Below are 16,909 nucleotides of genomic sequence, written 5' to 3' on the forward strand. Positions count from 1 at the left end.
GAGAGAGAGAGAGAGAGAGAAAATCCCAAGAAGGCTCCACATTCAGCATGGAGTCCAACACAGAGCTCAATCCCACAACCCTAGGATCGTGACCTGAACCAAAATCAAGAGTTGGACGCTCAACCGACAGCCATCCAGGTGCCTCAAGGTAGTTTCTTTCTATTCCTAGTTTGTGTAAAGTGTTTTTACCCTGAAAGTGTGTTCAATTTTGTCAAATGCTTTTTCTGCATTGATTGAAATAATCCTGTGGTTGTTTTCCTGTTAATGTGGCATATTACGCTACTCAATTTTTATATGTTGAACCATCCTTGCAGTCAGGAATAAATCCTGCTTCGTCAGGGTATGTAATCCTTTTAGTATAATGCTGAATTCTGTTTGTTAGTATTTTTATTTATTTATTTTTAAAAATTTAAAAATATACAATTTATTGTCAAATTGGCTTACATACAACACACAGTGCTCATCCCAGCAAGTGCCCTCCTCAATGCCCATCACCCATTTTCCCCTCTCCCCCCACATCCACCCTCAGTTAGTTCTCTGTATTTAAGAGTCTCTTGTGGTTTGCCTCTCTCCCTGTTTATAATTATTTTTTCCCCTTCCCTTCCCCCATAGACTTCTGTTAGGTTTCTCAAGATCCACACATGAGTGAAAACACATGATATCTGTCCTTCTCTGACTAACCTATTTCACTCAGCATAATACCTTGCAGTTCCATCCACGTTGCTGCAAAGGGCATGATTTCATTCTTTCTCATTGCCAAGTAGTATTCCATTGTATATATAAACCACATCTTCTTTATCCATTCATCAGTTGATGGACATTTAGGCTCTTTCCATAATTTGGCTATTGTTGAAAGTGCCGCTATAAACATTGGGGTACACGTGCCCCTATGCATTAGCACTCCTAGTAGTGCTATTGCTGGGTCATAGAGTAGTTCTATTTTTAATTTTTGAGGAACTTCCACACTGTTTTCCAAAGTGGCTGTACCAGTCTGCATTCCCACCAACAGTGCAAGAGGGTTCCCATTTCTCCATATCCTCGCCAGCATCTATAGTTTCCTGATTTGTTCATTTTAGCCACTCTGACCGGTGTGAGGTGGTATCTCAGTGTGGCTTTGATTTGTATTTCCCTGATGATGAGTGACGTTTCGTGATGAGCATCGTTTCATGTGTCTGCTGCCCATCTGGATGTTTTCTTTGGAAAAGTGTCTATTCATGTCTTCTGCCCATTTCTTCACTGGATTATTTGTTTTTTGGGTGTGGGGTTTGGTAAGTTCTTTATAGATTTTGGATACCAGCCTTTATCTGATAGGTCATTTGCAAATATCTTTTCCCATTCCATTGGCTGCCTTTAGTTTTGTTGTTTCCTTTGCAGTGCAGAAGCCTTTTATCTTGATGAGGTCCCAATAGTTCATTTTTACTTTTAATTCCCTTGCCTTTGGAGATGTGTTGAGTAAGAAATTGCTGCGGCTGAGGTCAAAGAGCCTGCTTTCTCCTCTAGGGTTCTGATGGTTTCCTGTCTCACATTCAGGTCTTTCATCATTTTGAGTTTATTTTTGTGTATTGTGTAAGAAAGTGGTCTAGATTCATTCTTCTGCATGTTCCTGTCCAGTTCTCCCAGCACCATTTGCTAAAGAGACCGTCTTTTCCATTGGATACTTTTTCTTGCTTTGTCAAAGATTAGTTGGCCATACATTTGTGGGTCCAATTTTGGGGTCTCTATTCTATTCCATTGGTCTATGTGTCTGTTTTTGTGCTACTGTGTTGATTACAGCTTTGTAGTAGAGGCTAAAGTCTGGGATTGTGATGCTTCCCGCTTTGGTTTTCTTCTTCAATATCACTTTGGTCATTTGGGGTCTTTTCTAGTTCCATACAAATTTTAGGATTGTTTGTTCTAGTTTTGAGAAGAATGCCGGTGCAATTTTCACTGGGATTGCATTGAATGTGTAGATTGCTTTGGGTAGTATTGACATTTTAACAATATTTATTCTTCCAATCCATGAGCATGGGACGTTTTTCCATTTCTTTGTGTCTTCTTCAGTTTCCCTCATAAGCTTTCCATAGTTTGCAGCATACAGATCTTTTACATCTTTGGTTAGGTTTATTCCTAGGTATTTTATGGTTCTTGGTGCAATTGTAAATGGAATCAGTTTCTTTATTTCTCTTTCTGTTGCTCCATTACTGGTGTATAAAAATGCAACCAATTTCTGTACATTGATTTTGTACCCTGCAACTTTGCTAAATTCATGTATCAGTTCTAGGAGTCTTTCGGTGGAGTCTTATGGGTTTTCCATGCAGAGTATGTCGACTGTGAAAAGTGAAAGTCTGACTTCTTTGCCAATTTTGATGCCTTTGATTTCCTTTTGTTGTCTGACTGCTGATGCTATGACTTCCAACACTACGTTAAACAACAGCGGTGAGAGTGGACATCCCTGTCATGTTCCTGATCTCAGGAAAGCTCTCAGTTTTTCCCCATTAAGGATGATATTAGCTGTGGGCTTTTTATATATGGCTTTATGATGTTTAAGTATGTTTTTCTATCCCGACTTTCTCGAGGGTTTTTATTAAGAAAGGATGTTGTATTGTGACATATGCTTTCTCTGCATCTGTTGACAGGATCATCTGGTTCTTATCCTTTCTTTTATTAATGTGATGTATCACACTGATTGATTTGCAAATATTCAACCAGGCCTGCAGCCCAGGAATGAATCCCACTTGATCATGGTGAATAATTCTTTTTACATGCTGTTGAATTTGATTTGCTAGTATCTTGTTGGGAATTTTTGCATCCATGTTCATCAGGGATACTGGCCTATAGTTCTCCTTTTTTGTGGGGTCTCTGTCTGGTTTGGGAATCAAGGTAATGCTGGTTTCATAGAATGAGTCCAGAAGTTTTCCATCCATTTCTATTTTTTGGAAGAGCTTGAGAAGGTTAGGTATTAACTCTGCTTTAAATATCTGGTAGAATTCCCCAGGGAATTATTTATTTTTTGAGAGAGAGAGGGAGACACAGTGTGAGTGGGGGAGGGGCAGAGAGAGAGAGACACACACACACAGAATTGAAGCAGGCTCCAAGCTTTGAGCCATCAGCACAGAGCCTGACGTGGGGCTTGAAATCATGGACTGCGAGATCATGACCAGATCTCATGACCAGATTTCAACCAACTGAACCACCCAGGCACCCATTTGTTAGTAAAAGATCTTTAAAAAAAAGTCAGTATTTGTAAAGGGTACTGATCTATAGTTTTCTGTCCTTATAGTGTCTTTGTTTGGCTTCAGTATCAGGGTAATGCGGTCTCACAGAGTGACTTTTAGGAAATGTTCCCTTCTCTTCAATTTTTTGGAAATGTTTGAGAAGAATTGGTAGTTTTGGGTTTTTGTTTTGTTTTTTAAGGCATCAAATTCCAGCCTCTTCTTTGTTGGGAGAGTTTCTGATTGCTAACTCACTATCCTTACTAGTAATCTGAATGATTTTGTTTCTTTCTGATTTAGTCTTGCTAGATTTGGCATTTCTAGGAATTTGTCCATTTCATCAAGACTATACAATTAAAAAAATTTTTTTTTAACCTTTATTTATTTTTGAGACAGAGAGAGACAGAGCATGAATGGGGGAGGGTCAGAGAGAGGGAGACACAGAATCTGAAACAGGCTCCAGGCTCTGAGCTGTCAGCACAGAGCCCGACGCAGGGCTTGAACTCACTGACCACAAGATCATGACCTGAGACGAAGTCGGCTGCTTAACTGACTGAGCCACCCAGGTGCCCCAAGACTATACAATTTGATGGTAAGTGTTCATGATACTCTCTCATAACTCTTTTTATTTCTGTAGAATCAGAAGCAATGGTTCCTCTTTTCATTTCTCATGTTAGTATTTTGAGTCTTTTTTCTTAGGCCATCTTGTTAATGGTTTGTCAACTGTGTTGATATTTTTGAAGAATCAATTTTTGGTTTCACGGATTTTCTCCATTGTTTTTCTATTCTCTATTTCATTTATTTCTGCTCTAATCTTTATTATTTCCTTTCTTCTGCTAACTTTGTGTTTAGTTTGTTCTTCTTTTTCTAGTTCCTTAAGTTGTAAAGTTAGGTTGTTGGTTCACTCATTCATTCGTTCCTTCCTTTCTTTTTAAAACCACAAACTAATCATTGAAATGTGTTTATCACAATAAGTTTCACCTTAGCAGTGTTTTTACTGTGTCCTATATGTTGTATTTTTATTTTCATTTGTAAGTATTTTCTAATCTCTCTGGTGACCTCTTCTTTGTCCCACTGATTTTTAAAAAGTGTATTGTTTAATTTCTATAATTTTGTGAATTTTTCAGTTTTCTTTCTGTTACTGATTTCTAACTTTATCCCATTATGGCCAGAGAAGATCCTTTGTATATGATACCTATCTTTTAAAATCTATTGAGACTTCACTTGTAGTTTCACATATGGTCTATTCTTGAAAACGTTCCATGTGCCCTGAAGAAGAATGTGTGTTTATTGTTGGGTGGAGTATTCTGTATATGTCTTTCAGATCTAGTTGGTTTATTGGGCTGCTCAAGTCTTCTATTTCCCTATCTTCTGTCTGGTTATTCTATCCATTATTGTGAGAGGGGTCTCCAACTATTATTGAGAACTGTCTATTTCTCTTTCACTTCTGTCAGTTTTTACTTTATATATTTTGATGGTCTGTCATTAGGTGCATAAATGTTAATAACTGTTCTTTCCTCTTACTGCATTGAGCCTTTTATTACTACACAGTCTCCTTCCTTGTCTCTTGTAACTTATTTTTAATTTAAAGTCTATATTGTCTAATGTCAGTATAGTTACTCCAGCTTCCTTTTGTTTACCATTTGCGTGGAATATCTTTTCTATACTGTCACTTTCAATCTGTTTATGTCTTTGAATCTCAAAGGAGTCTTTTCTAGTCTGCATATAGTTGAATCATGTGTTTTTATCCATTCTGGCAATCTCTAGCTTTTGATTAGAGAGTTTAATTCATTTACATTTAAACTAATTACTGATCAGGATGGACTTCTGTCATTTGTTTTCTATATGCCTTCCAGCTCATTTCCTTCATTCTTGTTTTTCATGTGAAATTGTTTTTTTTATAACGAAACATTTAAATTCCTTTCCCATTTTCTTTTGTATATATTCTGTAGCTATTTTCTTTGTGGTTACCATGGAAACTACATTTAACAGTCTAAAATTATAACATTCTGATTTGGATGTATAGCAGCTTAATTTCTATACCACACAAAACTCTGCTCCCATACAGCTCTGTCCTCCATCCCTCTTGGTTGTTGTCACAAAATTACATTTGTATACACTGCCTTCCCCCAAATAGAGACTAATAATTCTTTTTAAATGCATTAGTCTCTCAAATTACATAGAAAACAAAAAGTGCAGTTATAAACCAGTGTTACAATAATACTAGCTTTTATAATTGCCTATGTATTTGACCAAGACCTTTATTTCTCCTATGGCTTCGAATTATTACCTAGTGTCCTTCTATTTCAGCCTGTAAGACCTCTGAGCCTTTAATGTAGGGAGGGTCTAGTGGTTATGGACTCCCTCAGCTTTTGTTTATCTGGGAATATCTTTATTACTCTCTCACTTTGAACTATAGTTTTGCTGAATAGAAGATTGTTGCTTGACTTTTTTTTTTTCTTTAAGCACTCTGAATATACAGAGTTCCCCAACTATCTGGAAGGAGAGCATTCCTATGAAACCTTTTGTAAGCTGAAATGGCAAAAACCAAAGAAGCAACTGAAACATCTTGTAGAAGTGAAAATCCTCTTTGGATTTCTCTCAGTTAGCTAAAACAAATATTAATGTTGATCTTTCAAAAAAAGTAAAGTGGTGTAAAGCAAACTTTCAGACTGTGGGTGACAGTGGGTGAAAAAGCTGTTATTGGTCCACTGTCTTCAGGCCTCCAAAGTTTCTGATGAGAAATATGCTGAAAATTTCATTGAGGATCCCTTGTCTCTAGTGACTCACTTCTCTCTTGTTGCTCTGTCTTTGGCTTTTGAAAGTTGGGTTATAATGTGTCCTGCTGTGGGTCTCTTTGAGTTCATTTTAGTGGAGCTTCTTGGATGTTTATATTCATGTCTTTCATCAAATTTGGGAAGTCTCAGAAATTATTTCTGCAATTATTCTTTCTGCCCCTCTCTCTCCTCTCCTTCGGGGACTCCCACCATCCATTTGTTGGTCTGGTTGATGGTGTCCGACAGATCTCTCCGTCTCTGTTTGCTTGTCTTTGGTCTTTTGTCTTTCTATTCCTCAGGCATGATGTTTTCTATTGCCCTGGCCTGAATTTGTAGATTATTTTTTCTGCTTGCTCAAATCTGTCCTTTAATCTTCTAGTGAATTTTTCTTTTCAGTTAATGGAATTTTCAGCTCCAGAATTTTTTTGGTTTCATTTTAGGTTTTTTGGCTCTTTATTATCTTTCCATATTGTTCACACACAGTGTTCCTGACTTTCTCCACATCTTCTTTTAGTTCTTTGAGCATTTTAAAACAGTTTTTTTTTAAAGTCTTTGATGGGCATATCACCCTCTTTTTCTGGGGCAGTTTCTGTTGATTGTTTCTTTACTCTGAATGGGCCATACCTTCATGTTTTTTTGTATGCCTTGTGATTTTGTTTTGTTTTGTTAAACACTGGACATTTGAATCTAATAATGTGGTAACTCTGGAAATCATATTCTGCCCCTTTCCCAGGTGCTGCTGTTTTTTGTTATTGTTTTTGTTCACTGTTTTCTTGACTGTTGTAGGCTCTCTTTGTGCTGAGGATCAGCCTGAGATATAAACTTAAGATCTCAGGTCTTTCATAAGCCATTCCCTGGGCATGCATAGTAACTTTATAATTTTTCCTATATATGTAGTTTTTTCTGAATATCTTAGTCTTTAATGTCTGGCTCCAGAAAGGGAAAAAGCTAAAAATGAAGGGGGTAGGGGGAAGGAGCCAGCCCTTTAAATTCCCTGGAAGACACTTTAGCATGCAGGGAGCTGGCAACAAGGAACAACAATGACTACAGGCCTCTTTGTCTACACCTTTGGAATCAGATGGAACAATCAGCAATCAAAGGAAAGATTCCCAATATTTGGAGGACAGCGTCCTTTTTGCCCACCCTAGTTCCTGTAAACTGTGTGTAAGCTGCTTCAGGAACACTAAACTGCCTTGTGGCTGGGGGTGGGGCATGAGTAGCTGCTACTGTACTAAGAGCTGAAAGTGACTGAAATTACCACAAGTTTTCATCTAAATCTTCCCCTGGAAGTTGCAAGCCTTCAACAGACTTCAGAGTTCCAAAGTAGTTACATCAGACAGATTCTGCCAGTGCAATTGTTGTCTAGGTGGGAGACGGATTCTTGGTGCTTCTTGTTCCAACATCTTCCCAGAATCCTCTCCCTAAATGTGTAATTTTTAATCTTTCATAAGGATCTTGTACATGAAAAATATTATTAAAAACATTTAGAAATCACTTAACTTCAGATTCTGTGTTCAGAACCTATGAAGAGCTACAAAGGCATTTTTACTATCTATATATGTAAGGGGGTATAGATATGTGTATATGTGTGTGGGGGTGGGAATGATAACAAGTGTGATTACTTAGGGCTGTGAGCTTAAATTCAGACAAGGAGGTAATTAATCTAAAACACACACACACACACACACACACACACACACACACACACACACACTTGACTTATTCCTTACAACCCAAAGGTGACTGATCTGTTATAAGAACCTGAGGCCCAGTTATCAGTTAAGCCCTATCTTAACAAGTCACTCTAGGACTATAACAATATTTCTGCTCCTGACTAGTGAAATTACAGGGTTAATTCTTTCTATCTTCAATGATCACAAGGCACTCTGGGATTCCCTATTCTAGGTCCAGTGTGTTTTTGAAGGTATCTGACACTAGCTCGTTTCATCACAAATACTCACGCTTCCTCGTGGACACAGCCTCTACTGAGGGATCTTCAAGGAAAGAGGGAGACACACTGCTGCTACTGGCTGATCTGTGCAGAGTTTCCTCCTGAGAAAGGTGGGGGCAGAGAAACAGAGAGATTCTTAGACATTAGTGCTCTCATGCTAATCACATTTTACTATTAGAGATTTATTTTAATGTGAGGCACCAAATTAAAATGCCAAAGGTTCAAGGCAAGCAGAAGACAAACTAGAAGGGATCTAACATAAGACAAGTCTGGGTTTGTATCCCTCATTAGTGTGATGGGACACGGAACTAGTTTCTCATCTAGGTTTTAACACCTGATATTTAACCATCTTTACACTGTGTTATTGGATCAGATAAGATAATGCACTCAAAACTCAAAATGCTTAACACATTACCAGGCACACAGTAAATAGTGGTTAACATTATTATTAGGGAAATATTTAATACATTTATAAAAGTAATAGATTGGGATCTGCATGAAGGTAGAAGCTATGTGTCTCATTCATTGTTGTAACAAACCCACTGTTACTAAGTAATGAATAAATATTAATATTTGTTGAATAAAGATGAAAATAAACATTTCATATGAATCTAGAAAAATATCTACATTGTGCAAAACAAAATTTAAATTCCTGTAACCTGTGAGAAGAGACATCCTTAATTTGTTTTTAATAATAATACCAAGATTAAGTACAATATTTATTCATGAAAAACTTACTATCTACTATGTGACAGGATATACATGAACTAAAAGACAACTTATTTCCATAATATCTATAGAAAACTGCTAAATAGTTTTAACTGTAGAAGAAAGAAAATTAGGTTAAAATATTAACCTATGATTATGTGTGACAAGTAGTGAAAATTCTCTCTGACCTACTTAGTTAAGGTGATTTTAAGAATTAGCCATTCATGGGGCGCCTGGGTGGCTCAGTCGGTTGAGCTTCCGACTTCGCTCAGGTCATGATCTCACGGTTCGTGGGTTCAAGCCCTGCGTCAGGCTCTGTGCTGACAGCTCAGAGCCTGGAGCTTGTTTCAGATTCTGTGTCTCCCTCTCTCTCTGACCCTCCCCCACTCATGCTCTGTCTCTCTCTGTCTCAAAAATAAATAAACATTAAAAAAAAAAATTAAAAAAAAAAAAAAAGAATTAGCCATTCATAAAAAATGGCCTCACCTAAAACCTAATGTTGAAAGCTGTGGTTTCAAACAAGCTACAATACAAAGGATCTGGTCAAAGAACATGGGATGAAAAAAGGCTGTATAAATCACACAGTTCAAACGAAGAAGGTTTGAACAGTGATTTCCACACTCTTGGTACATACCATGAAGAACAAATCAAGCAATGTAACCAAAGTTTCAACCCCAGACATGGTGTAAAGGTCACACAAATCTCCAGAAAAGCTAGCAAGCAACTAGAACGACCTCCTTCTGCTTATGGAGGGTCAAAGGGAAATAAATGCCAAGAGTATCTCTTAGGAAAAGAAAAAAGGGGCCATATACACAGTACTCCCAAAAAATTATGAAGTGGGTGCTACCTAGATTTAAATAGCAGAAACCATCCGCGAGCCTCACATATGTTAGCCCACCTTCCCCAGAAACATTTTTTTTTTTTTTAACATTTATTCATTTTTGAGAGACAGAGCATGAGCAGGGAAGGGGCAAAGAGGGAGACACAGAATCTGAAGCAGGCTCCAGGCTCTGAGCTGTCAGCACAGAGCCCGATGCAGGGCTCGAAATCACGAACTGTGAGATCATGACCTGAACTGAAGTCAGATGCTCAACCAACTGAGCCACCCTGGAGCCCCCCAGAAACATTTTTAGAGTTCAGTTTTACAGAACTGAGAATGTCCACCCCTTCTACACCACTCTTTACTGATTCCACTTGCTTCTACTGGGAAGAACCAAGAACCTGTTCTGGGGCAGTCAGGTGACTGTAAGTCAGTCAGCAGGAGAGAGAGAAGTGGTGGGGGCAATGGCATGGTTCAAGTCCTTTTAGGATTTTCTCTCAAAAGCTGTTGATGGTCCTCTGCCCCTGCTTGCCGACCACATGCAGCTGGACCCAATCTCTCACTATTTAAAAACTAATCTTCATTAAGATTAGTTCCCAGCCCAGAGGAATCACAAAGATGCCCAGAAGAGGCCAGGGGACTTGGAGGTCGGATCTGAGCAAGAGGATGTGGGTGTAGAATCTGGCTCAGCTTGCCCTGTGGTGCCCATTCCCCCAACTAAGCACTTTGTACCTGGCTGGGGGATCCTGATGGCCTCTATTCTTTGAAACACCAGTCTTTTCTATTGCCAGGCCTGCTTTCTAAAACTTGCTTGCTTGTATTGTCCGATGCAGTTACTAGTCACTCACTAAACTAGGCCTTTTCTAGTTCTACATCCTGACCAGTAGGCTCTTAATCATACGTGCTGGTTGGAACAACGTCACTTCTAGAATTCCTGCTGCTCCTTTACTGCTGCTTTGCTCAAGGGTGGCACTGTCACTGAAGGCTCCCAGAACTGTCTCAGAGACAGGTCTGGGCAATTAAAGAATAATTCCTTAATTCTAACTTGGATGAACATGGAGTGGATGGAGCCAGCAACCACAACAGCAAACAGAAGATGAGAAGCTGGCTGTGTGTGTGTGTTGTTTGTCTGGCAGGGCCTGAGGGAAGAGGGAGGCAAGCATGTAATTTCATTTTATACAGTGGAGATACACAACATTGATGCTGCAGACAAAGGCTTGAGAGAGAATTGGGAAGCATCCTGATTTTTTTCTGGAAAACAGGGAGGACATGAGATCTTCCTCCAAAGGGCAGTAGGAGAAAGATGAAATCTGGATAACCTTAGCAGAGTTTTCTTTTGCAGACCTGTCTATTAGTATTATTACAGAAAGAACGAGCTTCACTATGGGTAGGTGTGTGTGTGTGTGTGTGTGAGAGAGAGAGAGAGAGAGAGAGAGAGAGGGGAAGAAAGAGAAGAATCCATGGAAATATATTTTTCTTTTTTCCTTCCCAGAATGAAGGGAAACGTAATGAAGATACTATGTTTGCATCTTTTTTTTTTTTCTTATTTTAATAGCACTATAATCTAAGACCATGTGAATATTTCAGAACTTATTCTATAAACTATGGCCACTATACTGGTCTTTACCGAAAAACAGTAAGTAATCCACTGTTTCACTTCCTGCCAAACAAATGAATTTCAGTCCCAACTTTATTGATTGAAAAACAGGAAGGGATCAAGCAACAACTAAGGCAACGTGATTAGTAAACTAGGTCAGAGAGGGCTGGCATTCTGAACATGGAATCAAGATTTGAGAGCCAGGACCTAATGGGACTCACCTCAGAGTCTGAGCTGTCCAGTTCAGCCAGAGTTGGGGCTTTGAGGAGCTTCTTCCGCTGCACAGGCACCTGCTGTGCAGCGTGCAACCCATTTTCTTTTGTTTGTGATGTTAAACCTCCATTCACCATTGATGATTCCACAACGTTCTTTGGAGATTCGGGAGTAGTTACATCTGGTGAAAGAAAGGCGAAAGCTTACCTTTCTTTTCTCAAGCTAAGAAAGGTAATTAGTAGGCTGAATGCACTTTTCTAAGTACCTGCCTGCACTTGGTAGCACACATTAGGTGACATGGCATTTCCATGTCACACAAATACAACACAGAGGCTTGATACAATAATGCCTGCGTATATAAAACATTTTTGTTAGATATTATCTGTCAGATTCAATTAAAGAAAACCTTTAAATGAATAATTATATTCACATTTATACATTAGAATTTAGAGCCAGAAGGAATCCTATAGATAACTGACTTTAACTTCTGTATCCTCAAGAGATGTTAGTTTTACTTCATAGTCCAAAAAGCTAGTGATAGATGGGCCACAGTGGTGGCATACACAAAGCCAAAGCAGCCATATGGCTCAACTATTTGAAAATGGTTTAATTTAAAAATCAAAATAGTGAATAATCTAATTCATATAAACATGATCACAAAGAATCTAGGATACATTCCTTCTGATAAAGCTGATTTATGATTTAGATTATTTAGAGCTCGAATCTGGGTGGGAAGATGATACAACAGATTAAAGACATGTGGCAGCACAGAATATACAGTATACAGAGTACAGAGCATAGAATATATAGTACAGAGTACAGAGCATGGGGTATATAGTATAAAGTACAGACTATGGAGCACAGAGTAGTATAGAGAGTACAGAGCAGGGTGTATATAGAGTATGCAGTACACAGTATAGACTACAGAGTAGAGTATAGAGACTACAGAGCATAGAGTATATAGTATACAGTACAGGGTTTAGAGTACATTTTTTAAAAGTGAAATAGGCTTTATTTTGAATATACATATCATTCACTCAATTTTTCATAGTGCATAGCTATGTATGGAAGTATACAGAGAAAAACAAACATTAGAAATACCTAAGGATGGAAGCTTACAGGCAAAGAAGACATCTGATACATACCCATGAACAGGCTTAGAAGCATCATAGGACAGCATCCATTAGAAAAGAAAAAAAGCCATGCAAAAAATCTATCCAAACCATGGCAGGCAAGTGCAATCAGTACAAGTTACAGTTTCTTATATAGTACAAAAGTATACATGTTCTTTGGATTGAAAACATAATATAAATAAATGGCTTGGCTTTTATGTCCAAGTCAAAAATCATCTAATGTAAGTAACAAGTGTGGATGCCACATGTGACAATAAAATATTAAAGGCCACAGTATATAGAGTATTTAGTACAGAGGAGAGTACAGCGAGTATAGTATGTAGTACAGAGAAGAGTCTAGAGTAGTACAGAGAGTACATAGAGTACAGAGTATATATTATATAGAATACAGAGTACAGACTACAGAATATAAAGAGTACAGAGCATAGAGCACATAGCATATACAGTATGGAGTAGAGGGCACAGAATATAGAGAGAATATAGTGTAGAGTATAGAGCACAGAGTATATAGAGTATACAGTATAGAGTACAGGGCACAGAAATATATAGTGTAGAGTACAGGGCATAGAGTATATAGAGTATAGAGTATATATAGCAGTATATATAGTATAGAGAGTAAAGAGCATACAGCATATAGTATAGAGCACAGAGCATATAGAGTATAGAGCACAGAGTACACACTACAGAGCATAGAGACTATAGAATATATACAGAGAATATAGTATATATAGTTAAGTATATAGTATAGAGCAGAGTACAGAATATATATTACCGAGTACAGCCTAGAGAGCACAAAGCATAGAGTACAAGTACAGAATAAGAGTACTGAGTGCATAGTATAGAGGACAGGTTATACAGTATACAGAGTACAGAATATAGAGTACAGAGTATATAATATAGTAAGATGCAGATGATTTAGGTTCAAAGTCTAATTCTGCTGCTAGTTGTCTGTGAGCAAGTTACTTAACCTCTTGTTTCATCATCTGTAAAATGGGCCTAACTAACAACAGACATGAGCTCATTTTGAAGATTAACAATTGCATATAAAATACTACTGTTTGTAATACTGGTAACACACAGTAAATGTTGGGAATTACTAACACTGATTTTTATCTCCATTAGCAGGAAAGTTAAGGCTCAGAGTGACTTAGCCAGTCACACAGCTATTGTGTTGTCAAGTTTTCCATTAATAATTTAATGTAAAATAAACAATTGATGGACAGATCTTCCTTTTCTTCCTTTCCTCCCTCCTTCCTTGCTTACTCATCCCTTTTCTTCTCAGTCACAAGGACATGTGCTCTGACCTTCTGACCAGTCGCACAGTTGATTCCTTGTTAGTATTATTAATTCTCAAGGCTGCCTTTTTCTCCTGGTATCCTGTGGGACTAATGCAAGTGGAACTAATTTTCTTTGGTATTTCAAATGAAGTGTTAAACACAGACTGAGTTTAATAACTATTAAATTAAATCACTTAAAAATGAAAAAAAGCAGTCACTGCACATCTATTTTACAGACAAACAACATGAAACTGATCTCTGCACAGGGACAGTCTGTGAAACTCCTGTGGTTGAAGGTAAGGGTACACTAAGCATGAAAGTGAAGAAGACACAATGATTAAAGCTCCTTTAAGAGGGAAAGCACTGTAACTGCAGTTATTATAAAATATAGTAGTTTCCCTCCCAACATACAATATTTACATGCTTTAAGTATAAGTGGTGGATTTCCAGGATACATTCAGTGAATAAGTGTGTTCTAGTACAGCCTTCCTTAACAGTATTTACAAGTCATAAATTATTATCAATAATATGTATCTAGTTTAATATTTACAATTTCTGCTTACTTTTAGAGATGAAGGTCAGAGCACATGTCCTTGTGAATGAGAAGAAAGGGTATGAGTAAGCAAGGAAGGAGGGAGGAAAGGAAGAAAAGGAAGACAGATCTGTCCGTCAATTGTTTATTTTACATTAAATTCTTAATGGAAAACTTGACAACACATGTGTTCATCTTCGTGTTATCTTTCCAGATGTTAGGCAGCTGGAGCAAAAACATAACTAGGTAAGGGGCTGCAGTGAAGGGGACAAAAGGGCAAAAGCAGCAAGTTTTTATACAAATTTAAAGGTTGAAATCTTTTTTTTTTAAATTTTTTTCAACATTTATTTATTTTTGGGACAGAGAGAGACAGAGCATGAACAGGGGAGGGGCAGAGAGAGAGGGAGACACAGAATCAGAAACAGGCTCCAGGCTCCGAGCCACCAGCCCAGAGCCCGACGCGGGGCTCAAACTCCGGACCGCGAGATCGTGACCTGGCTGAAGTCGGACGCTTAACCGACTGCGCCACCCAGGCACCCCAAAGGTTGAAATCTTTAAATAAATCTTTCCTACGGAGTTGCAGAGAGCAGTAGGCTGCCACACTTAAGAGTATAATTAAAAGTTTTCCAGAAAGCAAAAGAGGAAATGATCAGGCTAACTGATAAATCCTATTCTTTAAGAAAAAAGGTAGTGTTCAAATATGGTCTTGAACATATTTTAAAAGATCTTATTCTATAGTGTATCTTATTTTATACACTACCTATAGAATTTCTCAAGTTGTTATAGTAGTGAGGCTTTCAATAGAAAGTATGGAGTTAAAACGCACACATCTTTGTCCCCTCCTAGCTGCTCAGATTCCAACTGAGGCGCCCCCACTGCAGGTACCGTGAGAAGAGAGATATTCAGCTTTCTGAGGTGGGTCTCACATTTCCAGTCCTTCAAGTCGGAGCTTCCCCAAGGGTGAGACCACTAGTAGTGCATGGAGGAACACTGAAAGTTTTAATGGTTATGTATTTATGTTAATGCTTCAGGAAAAATAAATCGAATATGTGGCTTTATGGGTGTTTTTGCTTAAGAATTTTTAATGAGTCATTGATGATAGATTAAAGCAATTTAAATAATACTGGTGGTACTTAAAGCCTGGCAAAAATAGTGAGGGTGGCATCTGATCTGAAGTTTAGGGAATACTGCTAAGTGACAGTGGCTGCCATGAGTTCATTTCATTCTCAATGCAGGACACTTGAGAAATTACCTCAATAGTTCTCTACTTGCCTAAACACTACCATGAGATTGATAACTATATTTGAGCTCATTCACTAACCTACTGAAATAAACACCTGTATTGAATTCAAAGCTTTGAGATAAATGGGATTGATAAAAAAAATATGTAACAAGTTTCAAGATGATCTCCACATAGAAGACAAATACTGTGTGTGATTTTATCTCATACTACTACATATTTGTAAAAGACCCAGTTGAACATATTTTTAAGAGAAACTTGTAAGTAGTTTGATTATGGTTTTAGAAGTCACATACCTCATGTTTAGAATCTAAAATGCATAACCACGATATTAAATACTTTATGTAATAAATTCATGTGTGTCAGATACACCCAACTGCTGACTTATTTAGTGGGAGGAAATAGGACTGTGATACAGATTATACATGTTTGCATTGCAAAAATAAATTACACTTACCTTAATTAATGTTGAATGGATTGTTATGATTTTCCACTAAGTATTAATATTTCTAAGACATACATAAGCAGCAGAATATACTTCATTATGTCTTATTTTATACTTAAGTTCAGGGGCATTATCTATACTACATACTTAAATATTTACTCCTTAGTGTGTTAATTTTCCAACTTAGAGAAGAATTATAGTCCATTCTTTGCATTTAGGTTAAAAGAATGGATCGATCTTTTTCCATTTGTAACTAGGGACATCTTAATTGATTAGTCAAAATGCAACAATGCAAACAAAAGTAGCTAGCACAAGAAATCAAGAATGAAGCATGTAGAAATCATGAAGCACACTAAAGCGGCAAAATGATAAGCAGTTGAAAGCAAATAAAATTTTTTGCTACTCTTTTACATTATAGAGGTTAAGAGCTTTCTTCCCAAATCAGAAGCCACCATATTACCTATAACAATATATATGTGTGTGGGCATGCATACTTTCCAGATCAGCCTAATTTATGTTAGCTAATAGTAAATATGTTTAGGTAGCCAGCCATTCCCTCAGAGTCCAACTGATAGAAACATCTCCAGAAAAAGAGACATAGTCTCTATAATATATACTGCTAACTTTTGGAGATTATCAATAACAAGTTATGTACCAAAACATTTCTGGGTTTCTTTTCCAGATCAAAATTTTTACAAGGTTTTTCTTTTTCTCTTTTACAGCATTTACTCTGCATTCTGCAAATGGTTGATAAAATAAAAAATTTCAAATGAATAAAGAAAATAGAAAAAGCTCTTCAGTGGTCAGTCAAAAGTAGTAAATGAAGATTATAAAATATTTATCTGAGTTTTTTAAAAGCATAAATAATAGTGATGCCTGAGACCTACAAATATAATTAGAAATTTAAAAAACAGCTGGGAACTAGCTTAGCAGTTGGAAGATACTCCGTAAATATTAATAAACAGAATATGATACTAGAACTCTCTGGCTCTTTAAATATGAATTTGTATATAAGGTATGCCAAC

The 16,909-nt window shown here is 37.4% G+C and overlaps 1 protein-coding gene and 1 long non-coding RNA gene across 7 annotated transcripts in view; one reads left to right on the top strand and one right to left on the bottom strand.

Moving 5' to 3' along the window:
• The window catches only part of SPIRE1 (spire type actin nucleation factor 1), a 203,493-nt gene that overhangs the window by 23,425 nt on the left and 163,159 nt on the right, over positions 1-16,909 (bottom strand). For all 6 annotated transcript variants that reach the window (XM_040479443.1, XM_040479444.1, XM_040479445.1 and 3 more), the window contains 2 exons: positions 11,266-11,438; positions 7,930-8,020 (listed from right to left, as the gene is read on the bottom strand). In XM_040479443.1, the coding sequence (XP_040335377.1) occupies positions 7,930-8,020; positions 11,266-11,438 (264 nt within the window). The remainder of the gene's footprint in view (positions 1-7,929; positions 8,021-11,265; positions 11,439-16,909) is intronic.
• On the top strand, positions 13,847-14,893 carry LOC121033213 (uncharacterized). The gene is made up of 3 exons (XR_005791774.1): positions 13,847-13,963; positions 14,237-14,508; positions 14,744-14,893. It is a non-coding gene; the product is annotated as an uncharacterized LOC121033213 (long non-coding RNA).

Source organism: Herpailurus yagouaroundi, unplaced genomic scaffold, assembly GCF_014898765.1.
Source record: "Herpailurus yagouaroundi ecotype Mexico unplaced genomic scaffold, PumYag 142, whole genome shotgun sequence".
Lineage (NCBI taxonomy): Eukaryota > Metazoa > Chordata > Mammalia > Carnivora > Felidae > Herpailurus > Herpailurus yagouaroundi.